The sequence below is a fragment of the Parus major genome, chromosome 2 (assembly GCF_001522545.3).
Source record: "Parus major isolate Abel chromosome 2, Parus_major1.1, whole genome shotgun sequence".
NCBI lineage: Eukaryota > Metazoa > Chordata > Aves > Passeriformes > Paridae > Parus > Parus major.
This window is the reverse complement of record NC_031769.1, coordinates 62,419,184-62,437,456: the sequence shown is the minus strand read 5'-3', so window position 1 is coordinate 62,437,456 and position 18,273 is coordinate 62,419,184. Positions and strand designations below refer to the sequence as shown.

General features: G+C 38.4%; 1 protein-coding gene across 1 annotated transcript in view; it reads right to left on the bottom strand.

The window, feature by feature from the left end:
* The window catches only part of CAP2 (cyclase associated actin cytoskeleton regulatory protein 2), a 68,816-nt gene that overhangs the window by 4,991 nt on the left and 45,552 nt on the right, over positions 1–18,273 (bottom strand). Inside the window, exons 5-11 of the mRNA XM_015619116.3 lie at positions 18,020–18,163; positions 17,708–17,793; positions 15,876–15,981; positions 3,477–3,666; positions 2,487–2,662; positions 1,122–1,245; positions 822–904 (exon numbers count right to left, since the gene is read on the bottom strand). Coding sequence (XP_015474602.1) covers positions 822–904; positions 1,122–1,245; positions 2,487–2,662; positions 3,477–3,666; positions 15,876–15,981; positions 17,708–17,793; positions 18,020–18,163 — 909 coding nt within the window. The remainder of the gene's footprint in view (positions 1–821; positions 905–1,121; positions 1,246–2,486; positions 2,663–3,476; positions 3,667–15,875; positions 15,982–17,707; positions 17,794–18,019; positions 18,164–18,273) is intronic.

Genomic DNA, 18,273 nt, shown 5'->3' with positions numbered 1-18,273 from the left:
TGAAGAGTGGCAGTTTAATATAATAATTAACATTTCTTTTTCACTTAAAATAATACGTCCTGGAGTTCCTTCTTGAGATTACGTTATGTGTGTCAGACAAAACCCAGTATTAAGCAGGTAGTTAGACCTCTTTGGAATGGGATGACTGAAGTGCTGTTAATGTCAGGCAGACTGTATATTTTGAGCAGGACAAGTGTCCCCAGTAGAGAGGGCAATGTATATATTTAAAATACGTGAATTTTCTTTTCATGAGAATCACAAGGAAGATGATCTCTGATGAAGCTTTTTGAAGGCAAAATAGTACATTGCCTAGTTATATAAAGTGTCACGTCACTGGCCAGAGAGATTTTTTGAAATCCCAGCACCTACTTTTACTGCATAGAAATTAGTTGTCCTTTGACAGTCTATTTGAACATTTCCATTGAGAGGAAAAGAAAACAAACAAAAAAAAATCTTGTGCACTTACAAATCCATTAGCTAACTGCTAATTTCTTCTGTAAGCACCACTGAACTTTCAAGTGCTGGGAGTTGCTTAGCATGAAAGCAAGCAGATCAGGGACAGAAGTAACAGTTCTGCCAGACCTCTCAGCTTCACCGGAACCAGAAGGCACTGGGCTGCGGGAGTTTTGTTCAGTGATAGTAAATAGTTCTTACAAACATCTTCTAAAAACAGCAGCAGAATTTAGTGCAAATATGCATCAGATTCAATTGGGTACTTCTTACTTTTGTTGTGCTCTGTGAGTTTTTAAAAACTCCTGTAACTACATGTTGGGCTTTTTTCTCCCCCACTTTTTCTGTCTTCATCTCTCTTGGATATTTACCTGAATCTGAATATCCCTGGAGTTGATCACTTCCACGATTCCCACAACATTGTCAAACACAAGACCAAACTTTTTGCAATTGTCTAAAATAAAAGCAATCATAATTAAGAAAGGCAAGACAAAAGCAAATACACCTGCTACATTAACTACAAAAATTCCCAGTCCTGCACTGCATTGCTGAGTGACTTTACTCTCATGATCAATCATTAAAGTGAATGGAATGATTCAGATGCATTATTAATCATGTAAGTCAGATTTTTCAAGATTGTCACTTAAAACCCAGCTGAACTACCTACTCACCAATAGTAATTGAGTTGACTTTTCCTTTTATCTGAAGTGTAGATTTGTTACACTTAAAAATGTAGGCCACTTGCTTGAGTTCAGTGTTGTGAATGACCAGGTCATTCTTATCCTCTTGATATTCCTATTTCAAAAGAAAGTTTATTTAATTGGTTGTCTTTAGCTAACAGTCAGACAGAGTTTAGTACAGTTTATCCTCGAGTCATTGCATCTTCAGTTACAACAGAGCAATATCCTTCCTGTGGCTTAAAATCATAATTTGCTTGGTGACCAGATATCTCACCTAACTGACCCTTAGATGACACTGTATCTTTTAGAGCTTCAGAGCTGAAGAAGTTAGCACAGACAGTGATAAAATCCATTAATTTTGCAGTAAAGATGCAAGTAATTGTTATGCTCATAACAATATAAAAAGGCACTCACAAAACTGCTGTTTGGCTCCCATCTGGTTCAGACTGTGGAACAGAGCAAGTTTTCCTTCCCCAAGTGTTATATAATGTTTGATACAGCATATTGTGAACACATACAGGCATTACCATATACAATAAAGGAGTAATAGGCAAAGAAACTCCTTTCATTAGAAGTGTTCATTAGAACTACTTAAAAGAACAATTACAGTCCATGGATGTCCAAGAAAGGCTAGGGATCCACAAGGAAAGTGCCGAGTAGTAGAACCATAAGGCAACATAACACAGGCAAACAGTGACTGCACCTTATGCAAACTGGACTCCACTGTAATAGACACTGACTGTGTATACAACCTTCTGCATGACTAAACTGCATGTTCTTTCTGCTCCCTCTTAACCAACACAGTCACATCAATTTTCGTTCATAAATTCTTTGGTATATGCCTACATAAATTAACAGCCAAACTTTAAACCAATCTCCTTTTTCCATCTGTAGATTGGGGAAAAGGAAAACACTCCTCTACTTTTAAGCACAGAAGACATGACTGCATGGAATGGGCAATGAAAAACATGTATCATTCCACTGGTTAGGGAAACTGGAGAGAGTGGTGATGACAGTTCTCTCATTCACAGGAATGACCTGTAGAAAGGGATTTTAATTGGTGTTCTCACCTGGACTTGTTTCTGGGGCATTGTCTGATTTTGCAAGGAATTTATATGCTGGTTCTGATGTTCTTCAGTGAGATGAATTTATAAGTGATTCTCAGAGACAAATGAATTAACTTAAAATTCTACAGAACAGCAAAAGTTGAACTGCAGCAATACAGAGAAATGGAGAACTCAGCCCATTTTAGTTGCAACTTTGTTTTGTTGCATTTTAGTGACAGACAAGATGTTTCAGTGCTCCTTCTGGTTTGCAACGTGCAAGGAGCAATTCAGAGATGTGATTGGAACTCACCACTCTCCACTTCTTTCCCTCTAGCTCCAAGACAGGGGCATGGTTCTGCTGTGGGGAGTTCTTGGGAGAGGTAGGACTTGGAGTATGGCTTTTTGTTGGAGAACGAACAGGCGGACCTTGGGCACGTAGACTGGGGTTCTTGTGAGTCTTTTGGTCATCAGAGACATGTCGAAGCCCTAAAAAACCGAAAAAAAGGGTGCTTGTGAAAGAGAGGTTATTTTCCAATCCTAGAAGTGCTCGTATTGAAGCATGAAAGTTTTGTAATTGTGTTATATTATTCTCTGAAATTACTCTTTTTTTATTTCCTCAAGGTTTACATGTGCAATGACCTAAAGTGTGACTGCTGACATACTTTTAGCAGATCATATAAAACCTTTTCTACCGTGGATGGGCTCTTAGCGTCTTCAGCAGAAAATCCCACTATGTCTCCTAGGTCCCTCTCTGTCTGTAGCAAGCTCTGAGAGAGCTTGTTTTATCATGTTTTTCCATTTGTAAAACAGTTTCTCTTTCTAACTTATAACAATATTTGGCCTATCTCTGCAGCATTAAATGCAAATATATCAATCATAGGTATTTAAATTCACAGACATACACTTAAATTACAACTGTCCAATATTAATACAAAAAAGCTTTATTTCACCTGACATGTAAGACATTTTGACACAGGTTTGTACACTCAGTGTGAGTCAGAAAGAGGGATAAAACTTTATTGCAATCACAAGAGATTGACCAGTTACTGGGGGCTGAAGATATCCAGCTTGGCTGCCTTAAAATTAAAGATACCTCAAAATGGTGTGCATGTCAGGTGTACTGAACTTATTTGGGTACTGTGGTTTCTAAAGGAGGTTTGGTATGCAGTCTTCTTCATCGGACCATTGTAAGCCTCAGAAGGATCTGAGCTGCTAGAATGTAACTTAAGAATGCTGTGAATGCAAGAGCTCTTGATATAGTTTGACTCCTGGATCACAACTCTATTTTTTTTCTCCTGACCTTTGGTAATTGCCTCTCCCTGGTTAAGCTGTGCAAAGAGCGCTGAGCGAGATGCAGTTCCTTCGTCCTTTGTGGTTTCCGTATCGAAGATGGGGGGCGGTCCCGGGGGAGGCGGTGGCGGAGGTGGCGGGGAAAGGCAGGAGCCGCTGGTTAGAACAGATCTCATGGACATGGGAGATGCAACAGGACCCTGTTTGAGACAGGGGGAAATTATTTTACACAGAGTGTTTTAAGAAATATTGTCCGACAATAGTTCTTACTTATTAACATCTTGGAATGCTGTGAGTTTGGGTGACTCTAGAAAGCCACAGGCTCAGGAGAGTTTCTGACTCCATAATCTAATGTAATCCTATGAATCCTTCCCTGCACCTGAGCAAGCACAGCTAGAAAGCCTGACAGCCCTCACTCTACCCTTACTGCAGAACTACTCCACCTAAATTATTTGTCACAAACACTTGTAAGGGCTGATGTTAAAGACCTTTAACATTAACTATTCCACAATTTATTCCAGTGAATACTTACATAAAAAGAAAAATTATTTTTTTTTATTTTTATTTTTTCTTTCAGATAAAATGTTTTGGTACAGCACAAATAACTGAGAGGGTCAGGAACTATCAGTTATATGTAGGAAACATGATAAATTGTATGCAAGATGAAAAATGCTATTCTTTGTACTGTTCAAGTTACCTGTAAAGACGCAAATACCACGGAATGTAAAACTATAGTGATTCAAGTCTCTTGACTCTGAAATACAATTTTGAGTTTTTAGTTCAATTTCTTAAATTCTTTTTTCCTTTTTTTTTTTTTTTTTCAGTTGCAGGAGATCACAACACACAAATTACGAGCGAAGGGAGCCTTGGCAAAGTAAGTAAAGCAATCTTTCAGTTTGCATAACTGAAAGTACATATTTTGGTTTGAATTACAACGCTTACATAGAGTATTATCAAACAGACAGAAAACACTAATAATTATCTGACTAAAATTTTGTAAGAATGCCCTAACATCCTATAATAGATGTTAGAGAGAATCTGAGAATGACTTTTACTATCCTGCCACTGAGTGTCACTCTGATCCTACCTCTCTGCAGCACAGAAGGAACTTGTAAAAGAACGATTGAGAACATTAGATTGGTTCTGACAAGTTCAGCTAGCTACAGAGGTACTGTGCATTGCAGCAGCAAATACACAGATACCCACAGGTGGGCAGATACAATGGGAAAATTACAGCAACTTATGGAGCCACTGCTCTTCTAAACTGGCTACCTTTGTTAAGAGCTAGAGGTTGTTAGTGCACCCCTGGTAATCCATCCTGGAAACAGATATTGCTTTGCTGACCTCTGAGGATATTTTTAACCATTTATGGTACTCCTCTTTCTGCTTTCCACTAAACAGAAACAGCAAAGTATTGATTTGGTTCGTGCATCTCACAGGACTGAAAACTACAGCTATTTTTTAAAAAGTAAAACTTGTTCTGGCCTGTAATGCCAAACTGATAACAGGAAAATCGCTGAGGTCCACATACTCCTTTTTCACTTACTCTTCAGATATATTTTAAAAACAAAATAAAAGTCCAAGATCTCCTAAGGGAATAAGCTCTCTTCATGTTACTAAATTTTTTTTTAAGCTAATGTAAACAAATGAGAAGATTCTCCTTTTGGAACAAATTATCATTTATTGTCAAGATATACTGTGACTAAAGCCGTCTGCTTTTAGAGACATTCCATTGTTGCATGGATACATTTAACTCAGAGCTTCTGCTTACACACTTCCTTGTTATAGGTCAGTGTTTCTGGCTGGGGACAACTTCTTCAGTGAGCCCTCAATTTATAGTGCCTGTTCCCTGCCTCTGCTAATGCCAGCGAAATTACCTGCAGCAGAGTCAGCAAAACTGTAAATGATTCTAATTTTAAAAAAAAAGAATGTAAGTGGATTTAGTGATACAGTTATTGCTGTCTGAGGTGCAATACAGATCTTCCCCTTCTGTTGCCTGCAACCATAGCAACTGAATCCACTATGCCCTGGTTATCCAGAATTATGAACATTGCATTTTCAAGGCTTTTTAAAACACTCAGATACTCAGAAATGGCACTCACTATTCACAGTGTGAACATGCAGTTATGAATTATGTATGCTTTATGAAAGGCAATTAATAGCAGTAGTGGTAGTGGCTAATAACTTTTAGTCTGAGATGAAAATCTGCTTGCCACATTACAGACTGACATCTGATTTCTCAAAAATACCTACTGCTTCCACCTGCCTATCAATACAGTGCTGTGATTTTCCAGAAACTTGTGTAAGACTCACACATCCATTTAGAATTATCACCATCTAAATTGTGCAAAGGCTGCAGAGATGCAGTAAAGAAAAAACTTCTGGAAGCTATCTGGTTATTCTGCATCTAACACAGATGGTAGGTCACTCTGGCAGTCCCTTTGCTTCAAGTGTCAAACTCAAGACCATCACAGATCAATGCAGGACACTCCAGGCTGAAATAATGCTGCTGAGTAGTGCATCAAAGGCAGTTTCCCAAATGGCAACTAGAGTATGGGAATATCCATGTAATTAGATGGAAGTAAAACTCAGAGGGGTTTATCTGTGGAAGTGGGTCATCTCTCTCCCAGAACTCTGAAAGAACTACCCTGTCAAAGTACAGATAAAAGGAAGGACTTTAAACACATCAGTTAAGTTTGGACATGGTTTTGTATGACTGGAGATAGCTGTCTTATTTATTTTCAATAAAGAGAAGATGTAGGAAAGGATCTGGGAAACTAGAAGCTTTTTGCTTTTAAGAAAAGTACTCATGAAAAAACAAGTCTACTCAAGAATCACAATTTTTGGCTTGAAAGCTAAGACATTCTAGTCCTTTAAGTGGGTTTCAAAACTAAGAAAAAAATGTATTCATTGAACTCATGCTGCCCATCTGCCTCTTCTTTTCTTTACAAGCCTGGTCCCTCCATCAAAGTCAGTGGTTATCTCCACTGAGCACAAAAGACTTTGAGTTAGACCTAATTAAGAACATAGAAGCTGTCACAAGATAAAGACACCTGAGGTTCTGTCACCCTTCCAACTTCTTCTCTTAATTTTGTACGGTCACAGAAATAAAAGACAGACTGAACCCTGTTTGTTAGCTTTTCTCCTGCATGGCAAATCTTGTCTAGTTTAAGACCTGAGTCACAGGTAGCTACATCAGTTATCTGCTGATAATCAGGTATCTACATAAGCTAACTGATCATCATCATCTGATATCAGGTAGCTACACAAGCTAACTGATATCGTAGCATGCTACTTTCATCATCTAGGGCCATTCTGGAAACTGCAAACAACTTCAATCACAAATTAGGCTAGGCAAAATTGAAGGACAAATCACAGAAAAAAAAGGTCTCTAAGGTACATGGTTTAACTGCTCCACTCAGTAGATCTCCCATCTCACAGCATGGATACCTCCAGCAGGACAATCCCCCATGGAATTAAAATAGCATGGAAAAGCCAGACAAGTCTCACTAACTTCACTGCTGGGAAGAAGGGTACAGTCCAACTCTGGCTACAGTCTTCTTTTCTTTGCCATTTTGATATACCTAACTGAAATCAAACAAACATTCAAATGAGGTGAAATTCTCTGTGGGAGAGTGGCTCAGGGAAACTCTCAAAAGGGGGCAGAAAGCATAAAAGTGAATTGGAAATACAGAATACACATTTCACTTGCATTGCCTGCATGCCAGGAAAATGGGACCTGTGCTGCACTCAGATGCACTGATGTAAAGGGCAACTTAAAAATCAGCCAAGTAGTCTCAGGAACTTTTTTTAAAATTCATTTTGACATCTATTAAAAAATGAACCTTCAAGTTACCAACCTCAGTCACTGCCAATTACTTTGCTTTCCTTCGTTGCTAGTCTAAGACAACTTACAACCTCAGGCTCTAGAATATTTCTGAACCAAGCACTTAAACTGTTCTGGTATCTGTAAGACTTGTGTATAGTCCTATCCAATTTCAACAAAAGTTCCCTTCACAAAGTCCATTCATTTCTGTTCTGTATAGGGTGGTGTTTGTGAGAGCTGCTGGAAATAAAATAGCATGTTACATGCCCACAAAAGTTCATCTATCCTAAAGCAGCAGGTGCTCAGCAGCTTTGCTATTTGCAAACAACTCTTCAGATTAACTTCACGCAGATGTTAACAACAGTGTGTCTTTACATAAAAAGTATTAGGAGCCATTTGGACCAGTGAAGGCGGTTGTTTGCAAGCTGCCTTTCTTCCTCTTTTATTTCAGCTGTTTGCCTCGGCAACAGCTGCTGTTCTTAGTGCTGGGGTGTCTGTAGACACCACGTCAAGTTATACTGATAGCTGACTGCTCCCGTTAACATGTCCATGTGGTCATTTTTCCATCATTTACAAATATGATGTGAGAATTAGCAGGGGAAGAGATAGAGTGAAAATGTAACACAAAAGTAAGCCTTAACTTTTAACCTGGTAGCTTTGCATCATAGTGAACTTGATGTGCTTTGAACCACGCTCCTGGAGCTTTTTGAAATTGAAGAAAATGCAATTCTCTGAGCTAGGACCTATCAGGAACAGGAGATGCAGGCCCTGTGACCATGTACTAAGAGCTCTGTAGGTGATAAAACATTCCAGAAATTTCCTCTCAGGGAAAAAAATTGTCTTCAGCTTCCAACCATGCTCTAAATGGGGTGAAAGGAATGGGTCAGGGTTTGCTCCTTGCTGGATAACCCCAAGCCATCTGCAGAGAGGCCCAAGGGCCTCTCATTGACTGTGGCAGAGAAGTTTCCTTTAGCGACAGTGTCTGATGCTGCTCGCAGCGCTGGGTCTGATAAATGTCACTGTGCAAGGGTTTGCAGGATTGTGGTACAGCCTCAAAATATACTTCTACCTTCATCTTATTCAACTGGCAGAAGGGTGAGGTACACTTTTCACTTTTTTTTTCTCACTTAACAGGCTCGCTGGAAGAAAGTAATGATTGTTTATGTTGAGATAGCTGCCTGGCTGAAATTCTCATTTAATTCCCTTGAAACTGCAGCAGAGCTGAGTGAAGCCCTTTGCTTTTGAGAAACTGGGCCTTGTTAGGCACATTTCTCCTAAAAGCTTCCTTCCCCTGGAGCACAGGGCAAAGCCAATCTTGTTAGAGAAATAAAAAGCTGTTCATATATAACACAAGTGCTCTGGATGCCATTCCACCACTAATTTTTGGTGGCTGTATGCAGCCTGACATGTCTGAAGCCAGCTACTGAGAGACAGTAAGAATTTCTTTTCATGTCTTATCGCAGATGTTACTATTTCCTGAGCTATTCTTGTTGAACAGCTCCCTGGGTTAGCCTTCCATGTCACTGTTACTATATTTGTAGTACTGCAGCAGCAAGGAGCCGCAGTCAGAGGCTCCTATCTCTGGGGATATGAGGGGCTTATGTGCCAGACCCTGTACAAACACCCGCAACGTTCCTCTGTGTTTATCCAGCTTTCGGCTGACACAGTGCAGCACAGAAATTGAGGGGAACAAAGTTCTTGTGCTGGGAACCTGCTGAGAGGCATCTGAACAATGCATTTCTTGTAGCTGCAATGCTTGATTTTACTCTGAGCCAGAAGATTATAAGCATCTATATAATGCACATAAATAAAATTATATATGCATGTGTATGATAATATAGAAACTATTTCATTAGTCATTCCTATTAAGAGGTAAGTATCTATTTGCAGATGAAGCAACAGGTGGCTTAGAGGGAGGTCATGAAATCCCTCCCTTAATTTATTGAAAAGCCTTTTCATGACAGCAGACAAACAGGAATCCTAATGGGGAATACATTCTTCTCAAAAAAAAAAAAAAAAAAAGGGAAGGCTATCCCTGTTTTCTCCCCCTTTACAGTAATCCTAGTTTCACACCTAAAATGATTACAGCATTCTGTATTGTTCTTTCCATACATATGCACAACAAAAGGCAAGAACTGTGAAGCTCAAAATATCATATATCAACCTCTGGGAACAGGTGGACTGTGACTCAGGGGCTAAGGTGTTTTTTTGGTAAAAGTAGCTTAGCACAACAGTTCTATTACCTACCCTATTCAAGCCACCTGTCTGCAAGGAGTTACGCTGCCCAAAGAGCTGCAATTTACTGGATGAAATAGCAGACTTACAGGGCCTGTAATCTTTGTCAGTTAAAACAAAAAACAACAAAAAACCAGGCCAGGTTATTTTCTTGTTACTGAGTCTCAGCAGAATTCTTCATCTGTAGAATTTTCAAGCTTTGCAGCCCCCTGTAGTATACTTTTGCCATTTATCACCTGCTCAGGATTTAAAATTACGCTTACATCTTCAGAGTTACCTAACCAGAAATGTTTATACAGCCATGGTCTTCTAAATAATTTGAGAACGTATGATAAAGTAATTGCCAACAAGTAATGTGCTCCAAAAGGTAGATTCAATCATCTTTTACTTATAGAAAAATTTGGTTAAAAAGAAGACCGATCCCTTTAGCAAGGTATACCTTCCTTTTCTCTCTATTTTGCATACTTTCAATTTTGTAGTTCCTTTCCCTTTTCCATTGGAACTAGGCTGCATGCCACACCCAGGTTTTCCCTTAACATGTCTGAATGGTGCTTGGTCAAAGTTAAGAGAATGTAATTGATATACAGTAGAGACAAATATTTTCAGCCACTGTTGGAATAAGAGAGTAAAAATATTTTCTTTCAAAGGGACAGGGATGTGACTGAGGCAGATTCCACCAAAGAGGCAACTATTGTAGAAGTGCCAGGATAGCCAGTTTCTTAATTGATCCTGTACCAAAAACCAGAACACTGCCTATTCTCTGAGAAAGAAACACTTGCAAATAAAGCATGCAATTTTTTTCAACAAAAAATTGTAAGGGAACAGGGAATAGAGAAGGGGAAGGGTAGAGAAAGGAACGGAAGGTATATAGAAATTGAGAGAAAAGGCTGTCACTGAGAAAAACTGAGCACTGTGGAAATGTCTACATCTTATCCAAGATACAGCCATTTAAATTGGTATATCTATGCTGCCCTTACTTCTATCTGAATAAGGCCTCTGGGATTGCAGTCATGGCTGTGGCTGGAATTTGGCACTAGAGTTTTGACCTTTAGCTTTAGTGAAGTGGCTCAGACGATGGCTGCTTGATAAGTAGGTCAAACTAAACACAGCACAGAAGAGATACAGGACAAATAATAGGAGGCTTTTGCCTGCAGAAGTTGGTCTTTTGCAGCTTGTTCACATCAGTATGTACAGAGACGATATATTACAGGAAAATGTTTTGATAGAACAGGAGAGAGGCAGTGCCATTTTATAAGAAAATGTCTGGAGGTAATTATTTAGACTAAAATAAAATGCCCAAGTCTGCACTGAGACTAGGATAATTGCACTCAATAAGGCTAATGTAGGAATTATGATGGTACTTCTTGGTGTGGAGCTTGTGGAGAATTTCAGCTTTTAAAGAATGTTTTTAGAGTACTATCTAAGGAGTAATAAATGTTTTTTAAAATGCTATTTCAGGAGAAAAAATACTTGAAGATACTGTCTTCAATGGAAACAGGATTTAAATAAGTCTCAACTGCTTTTAAAGATGTGTAGACTTCATCCTAAGTTGTTTTGATTTGTAAAGGGGGAGAGGATTTCACTCATCACTTGAGTGGAATTCTGTATTAGAAACTAAATCCTGTAATGAAATTCACTGCTAGTTTCTAAATATTTCCTGTTTGTAAATACACCTGCTGGTAAAATCTATCCTAAAGTACTATTGTATACAAAGAACAAAAAGTTAAGTCCACCTGGAACAATTGTACAAGACAATTTTGCTCAAATATTTTTGAGCAAGATTTGTGTCTTAACACTTATTTGATATACGGAAAACTACAGCAGTCTCTCATTATTACTGGTTGTTTTCTCACTGCAAGGTTAACCTGCAGAAATAGGAGCAGAAGTTTCACTTCCCCCAGATTACTCATGCAGGCCTTGTAGCAAACAAACTTTTCATTAGGCATTCTTGTGAGCTTATATTACAGCTGTTCGTTTATTTTCATCACTAAAATATGTGGAGGGTAGAAAGAGGCATGCTTCAATAGAATCCCTTCTTCAAGGAAAAAAAAAAAAAAGGTAAAGAAGGCACTTGCTCTTCATCAGAGAGAACTGAAAAAGGACAGGTCACTATACAGACTGCTTGTTAAAGACAGAAAGCTGTAGCAAGAAAAAATGACAATTACTGCATAGGTAAAATACTACCCTGGGCACTTAAAATATTTCACTGTAACAACAGCTTTTTCCAAAGACTCACTGACATCTAAGAATGTCATATCTGGTAGCAAATTAAAACAAATCTCCATTAGGCTGGTAATTGCTATTGTCCACAATGTCAAGATGGCTAAATTGAGATTTAGTGAGTATAGTGAGTATAGGCACAGGGTGTAGCAGACAGGAGGACACTTTGCATCCAAGATAACAAGCTACACAATTACATTTTTAAGGAAATACTGTAGATCCATCAGTCTTGCACTGACAAGCTTGTTTTCTCTTACATATACACAATCAATCAATGGAAATTACTATTTCAGATTAAATCCTGCTCACAAACATACATTAAATAGGTACTTTCATTCTGTGAGCACAGTACCATCAAATATCCCAACCATATTCATCATGCCTTGAAATACCAATTTAAATAGTCCAGTTCAGTTTTATACCACCACTCCACATGAGGAGCAAAATGGGTTCAGATGCTCAGAAGTCTATAGGTCCTTAACTACACTATTTCCTTCTAAGTGTATTCTTAAATGCACTGTATTATTCACTTCTTCCTTGGCTTTCTCCTCACACAGTCACACACATTTCAATAGGATGCCCTTAAGAAGTAAAATATTGTCACACATCTTGGACAGAACCCAAGTGAGACAGAACTTTGTTAGATCCAAAAATCCATGAACATCTGCTTTTATCACAAACTTTTTATGAAGCAGATAGAGATAACTGTTATCATCAGAAGTGACTGCTTGGACATTATTTCAATGCTTTGCACCTGTTTTTGTGTCTTCTAATTTATTACATTTCTTTCTCTTTTCTCTGAAGTATCTGCCTGTGTGCCTGCTGCCAGAGCCAAGAACACTTTCCTGTATGCACTAGTTGTCTGTTCCAAGGCTGGCTGCAGCTGCCCTGTGCAGCTTGATTGAAGGGTATGGGAGGCTGGAAATGGCACAGCTTTGGGAAATTGCACAGACATAAATGTGCACACCACAGTATACAGCACCCATAGCTTAGGGGGCCAAGCTCCAACTCAGAAATCCTGTCCCCTTCTTTTTGGAAACCCAAGCATAGGAAACCCTCTGATCTAGGCTTATGCGCCTGGGGGTTTGCTGGAGTTCAAGCAATTACAATACAGCTGGGAGAGAAGCAGTAGTTAACATTCTTCCTGACTCTTCACTCTTGTTAGAAATATCCAAATGTGCTACTTAAGAGGTTTTTAAAGAAACTTCATGCATTGCTTTGTTGACTTCTGCAGATATGAAGGGTAAATTATTGGTATAACACACTTTTAAATCTGTACTTATATGCCCCAAGACATTTCTCTCTTTCTATCTCCCTCTGTAAGGAAATACCTTTCTTACACCAATGTCTACCTTTCATAAATGTTCCAATTTGTTAATGCCTTGCCAAACTACTCCTTTTTCCTTTTTTCCTTTTATGCATTTAAGTGGAAGCTGCTGTGTGCAATGATTAACAACTGTGTCTGGAATATATCTACAGCTTTTATATATATCATACTTCTGTCTAGACCCCAATTCTGCAGACCTTTATGCTTAACTTCACACAATGTGAATCTGTGACTTTCATTCTCACTTTAAAATGTGTAACAAAAATGAAATTATCACTTGAGCAACTCATTGCTTTCTGGAATGTATTTGTTACCAAGCTTCATAGAAATATTTAAATAACATTTAAGCTATTTAAACAACCTGATAACTTACTGGATTCTAATTTTCTTAGACTCACATTTAGTAAAACTTAAAAAAATATACGTCCATAAAAATGAGTCTGAAATTTAATCTTTTACACATAGAGGATAATTTAAATGAGCCATACTTCCAAGGCAACTTCCAGATATGAGTGATATCCAAAGTAAAGTGAAATCAATACTTCAGATGCAATGATGGGCTCATCACTCATGATGGAATGAGCATTGTTCGCAGGAAATAAATAAACAAGTCACACCTAGATTTCAGCAATTTCTTGGACAGCTGAAGACAGAGAAATATAAAGATACAATGGATGAGGTACTGGTTTTAGGACCAGTCAAACTTAACCTGCAACAGCTGCCCTGCTGAGAAAAACTACCAGTACTCACCAGCACTGAGAGCTCCTCCTGTTTGATCAAATGGCTGTAACAAATCCCTACTTTACAACACTATTTCCATACTTGTGAAGTTCTATTAAAGGTGAAGACTATTCTTTTTCTGTATTAACAGAATGAATTTTGTCCCAGATTCTCAGGCTAATTCAGCTAATGGGGTACTACAATCCTTTTTCCTTATGTAATAATAATTGAAAAATCATTAGGTCTTCTCACATTCACTGATCATAATAGAATAGGATGTACCTAATGTGAAATACTGTACTAAATAAAGGAATTATGTTTAATATTTAAATTTTTTACTATAGAAACCTACAACGTAGTCAATAATTACAGTCTTCTAATTTATCATGTTCAAACATTTTTGCATTGCTTCAGACTAAGATGTACGCTCAGATCATTGCTCTCTCCTGTGTTTGAACTTGCACTCAAATGCTTGAGAACTGAAAGGCCTTGTACAATGTCTCATGAAGGGTATAAAGAGAAGGGTTCAGTCAGTTGCTGAGCACAAGTAACCTACATTCTCTTACATGGTTATAACCTCCATAGAGGGAGAGAGAAAGGAACTTTTCCAGGTACCACAGAATCAGAGAAAGGTTTGGATTGGAAGGGACCTTGAAGATCATCCAGTTCCAAGCCCCTGCCATGGGCAGGGACACCTTTCATAGACCACATTGATCAGAGTCCCACCCAGCCTGGCCTTGAACACTTCCAGGGATGGGGCATCTAAACCTTCTATGGGCAACCTATTCCAGTGTCTCCTCACCCCCACAATAAAGAATTTCTTTCTTATATTCAGTCTTTCAATTTAAAACTATTGTCCCCTGTTCTGTCATTACAAGCCTTGGAAATGTCTTTCTCAGTCTTTCTCACAAGCCCACTTTATATATTATTGCAAGGTTGCAAAAAGGTCTCTATGAAGCCTTCTCTTCTGCAGGCTGAAAAAACCCAACTCTCTTGGCCTATCTTCACAGGAAAGGTGTTCCAGCTCTTATTCCATGTTAAGCTACACTTCATAGAACCACAGAATACATTGGAAGGCCATTAATCTGAAAGTTCTACTTCACTTCCCTATGTTCCCAAGTTCTTAAAATTGTTTGTTTTGAGAACTAAATGGTGGCCTTTATTAGTTCTCTGAATAGTCATTCAATTAAAAATAATTATATTTGTGTACATTGAAGAAATTATAAATTTGGTGTGAAAAACTGCATGTGCAAGTATACAGTAGGTTTAGGAGATGGTATCAGTAAAGAGCAGGCTGATTACATTTTAAATGTATTTCAGCAGTTCTCCCAATCTGATAATAAACTGATAATAATCTGATAATAAAGTAAATTTGATAATAAAGTAAAATAGAACACTGTATCAATGTAGACAGTGGGCATAAACTCTTACATTTATACCAAACGTAAAATTAATTTTTCATGTTTATACCACTCAGTGAAAAATATTCGTTGCTATCATCTCACATGCAATACACAGAAGCAGGTTATATAAGGAGCATAAATAATTAGGTATACAGTTATATTTACTCTCTCTGTTTCCAGAAGTTACTTCTGTATGTCTAAAATAATAGTTTAATAAAGCTAGCCATCTATGAAGTTATGTATCCCTTGTCTTTGTCTTTCCTGATATTAAATCTCTCTCATTGTTCAGATTCTTCCCACCACTCTTCTCTTTTCCATTGACATGCTCCCCCAGTTTTCCTTTGGTCTGACATGTCCTTCATTTTTTTGCATTTTGTCTTGTTCCTACCTTCTACAGGCACAGAGAACTGTGTCTGCTTCTCTTTACCCTCTGCAGCTGATGGTTATGGCTATAATAATCCCAAGTAATTATTTTCTCTTCCTCCAAACCTCTACCACAATGGCCTGAACATCTCCACCTATATTTCAAACATTTATTGGCTTGGTTAGGAAATCCATGGACCATGACTTCTTTTCCTGTCCTACATATTTATTTTTCCTGAGCTAATGACCCTCATGAAAAGAGAAACTAGCTACTGGCTTCTTATGATTCTTCTTGAAGAAAGAAAGAGTACTTACAGTTTTACTCCAGGTGAGACCTGTGGTGTGATGTTCTTTGATATAAGCTTGGAGCTCAGACCAGATGTTCAGATATGATTTCACCCAATCAACATGGCGTGTGTCACTGTAAAAACAGAGGCGATATTTATGTGTGAATGTACTTAAAAACAGAAAGCAGTGCTGCTCTTGCTTAAAGCAGGTAAAACCCAATGTCTGCCTTAAAGCCATGGACAAATCAGTTAGCAGGCAGCAAACCAGCCCAGTGCCGCAAAGACTGAATCTACTACACTGGAAAGCATCTAGATCCTTCTAGAGGACAAACCAAGGGCAAAGGATGCCTCTAGCAGAGAGTGTTTCCTGCTAGAAGTGTGTGTCACCATTCTTCTCAGTGTCAAAGTCAACTGAGAAAGCACTAAAGGCACATTGAGCTGTTCAGCAGGTACCCAGACTCAGTTTCAGGGTGCTGAACTTTAGAAAATTCAGTATCCAGGGATTCTGTAAGATATTCTGGCTGCCACATTCAGATGTGGCCAGGGCAATACTAGGTCATGTTACAGCCATCAGACTTAAATATTTATGCATCAAGAATTTTTAAAGTACAAGTCACAAGTTTGCTTTAGAATCGTTATTGTTAGTCCTCCAATGGGACTATAAATGAAACAAGGAAATATGTAGAGATAAACGACTTGTAAGATGAAGTCCACAGTTACAACAAATTACTAGTGAATAGTGATGGCTTACAAGGATTTGTGTGTCTACCTTCTATTTATTTTCTTTGGAATTTGATCCTTAATAATGTGGAGGACCTGGGTCAACAGGTTTAATGCAAAGCCAACTGAAGTTAAGGGAGAGCCTTCCATACTTGTGGAAGACATACAGACATTGTGGATTGATTCAGTGAAAAAGATTTCCTTATTAAAGGAAGAACTAAATACCTAAATAATGTTCTCTATTTATACCATTACATGAGACATTTTTTTCTCCAGTGTAAGTACTGATGCTATGGTGTAAAAATCATCAGTTACCCCAGCATCAGTTACTACCTTCAGCAGATAAACTTGGGCTTTAGGAATAATATATAATATATATAAAATAACATACTGTATATAGTATATAATATATATTTATACATGTATGAGAAATATAAATACATGTGGAAAGTTTTAATAGCTAAAATTTTCCTCACTAAAGAGAAAAAAATTCAATAGCAAATACCATTCTTCACTGGGATATAAAAATCAAGAGCCAAAATCTGGCCTTCAAAAGCACCAAGTCAACAGGATTTATACACAACTTTACAAAGAGGGCATAAGAAGGACCTGAATTTTTTGCTCTTTCTCCATCAGTTCACAGATATCATTCATGGAACCTTTTTTGAGAATTCCTTGTGCACTTTAAGAACAGTGAAGTGGTGCTGAGAAAAATCAAATTAGGAGCTATGGAATCTGAAGGTGTATATATGTACCACCTAAATACACGTTTTCCAGCCAAGAGCAAGAACAGCAATAGTCTGAGAGAACAAATGAGAGGAGGATGCACAGCAGCCAGCTAGCCACACGTCACTATGTAAATAGGCATTTGCATATAAGCTCACGATGGTGGAATACCAGAAAAATTAAAAATAATCTTAAAATGTGCAGAGAGTGAAATCCAGCACTGCTAATGCTGCTGCTATTCTCACTGCAGCATGCTGCAGGTCAGAGGTGAGGAGGGAAAACTATACTACCGCAAGAAGGTTTTATCAAGTGCTTTTGATTTTACAAAATACTTTCTCTGATAGCACTGTGAAACCTACTGTATGGTTAATGCTCTGTTGTCTGGCTAGTGGATACTGGAGCTTGGCAACATACCTGTTCTTGTAGTCCTTTAATACCCTGTTAGTATAAAAGGTAGCAGCATCATTCATCTCCTTGACATAAGGGCCTGGTTTAGGAGACTAGGACCATCACCCCATGGTAGCAGGAAACAACAGAAGGAGAAAGGAAGTAAAACATTAGTCAGACACCTCCCCTGGCATACTAGGTTTATTACCTTCTTGGATGTAGCAGACTGAAGAACTATACACATGAGACTGGAGTGCTCTGCAAGATTTGGAACAATCCTGGGCTGTACTATCCAGAAGCCTATTAACACCCCTCCCAATCATCCCATGTGTCACTCACCACTGCTATCCACCCAAGGGCAGGGATGCTCTCACTGACAGCTGAGAGGTGGTTGAACATTTTACTTCCTCTGTTCCTTTCTCTGAAGTTCTGGATTTCTTGAATCTTCTCTGATATTGGCTTAAGAAGCATTGCCACCTCATTCTAAAAATAAGGGAGAGAGAAGGAGAAGGAGAAGGAGAAGGAGAAGGAGAAGGAGAAGGAGAAGGAGAAGGAGAAGGAGAAGGAGAAGGAGAAGGAGAAGGAGAAGGAGA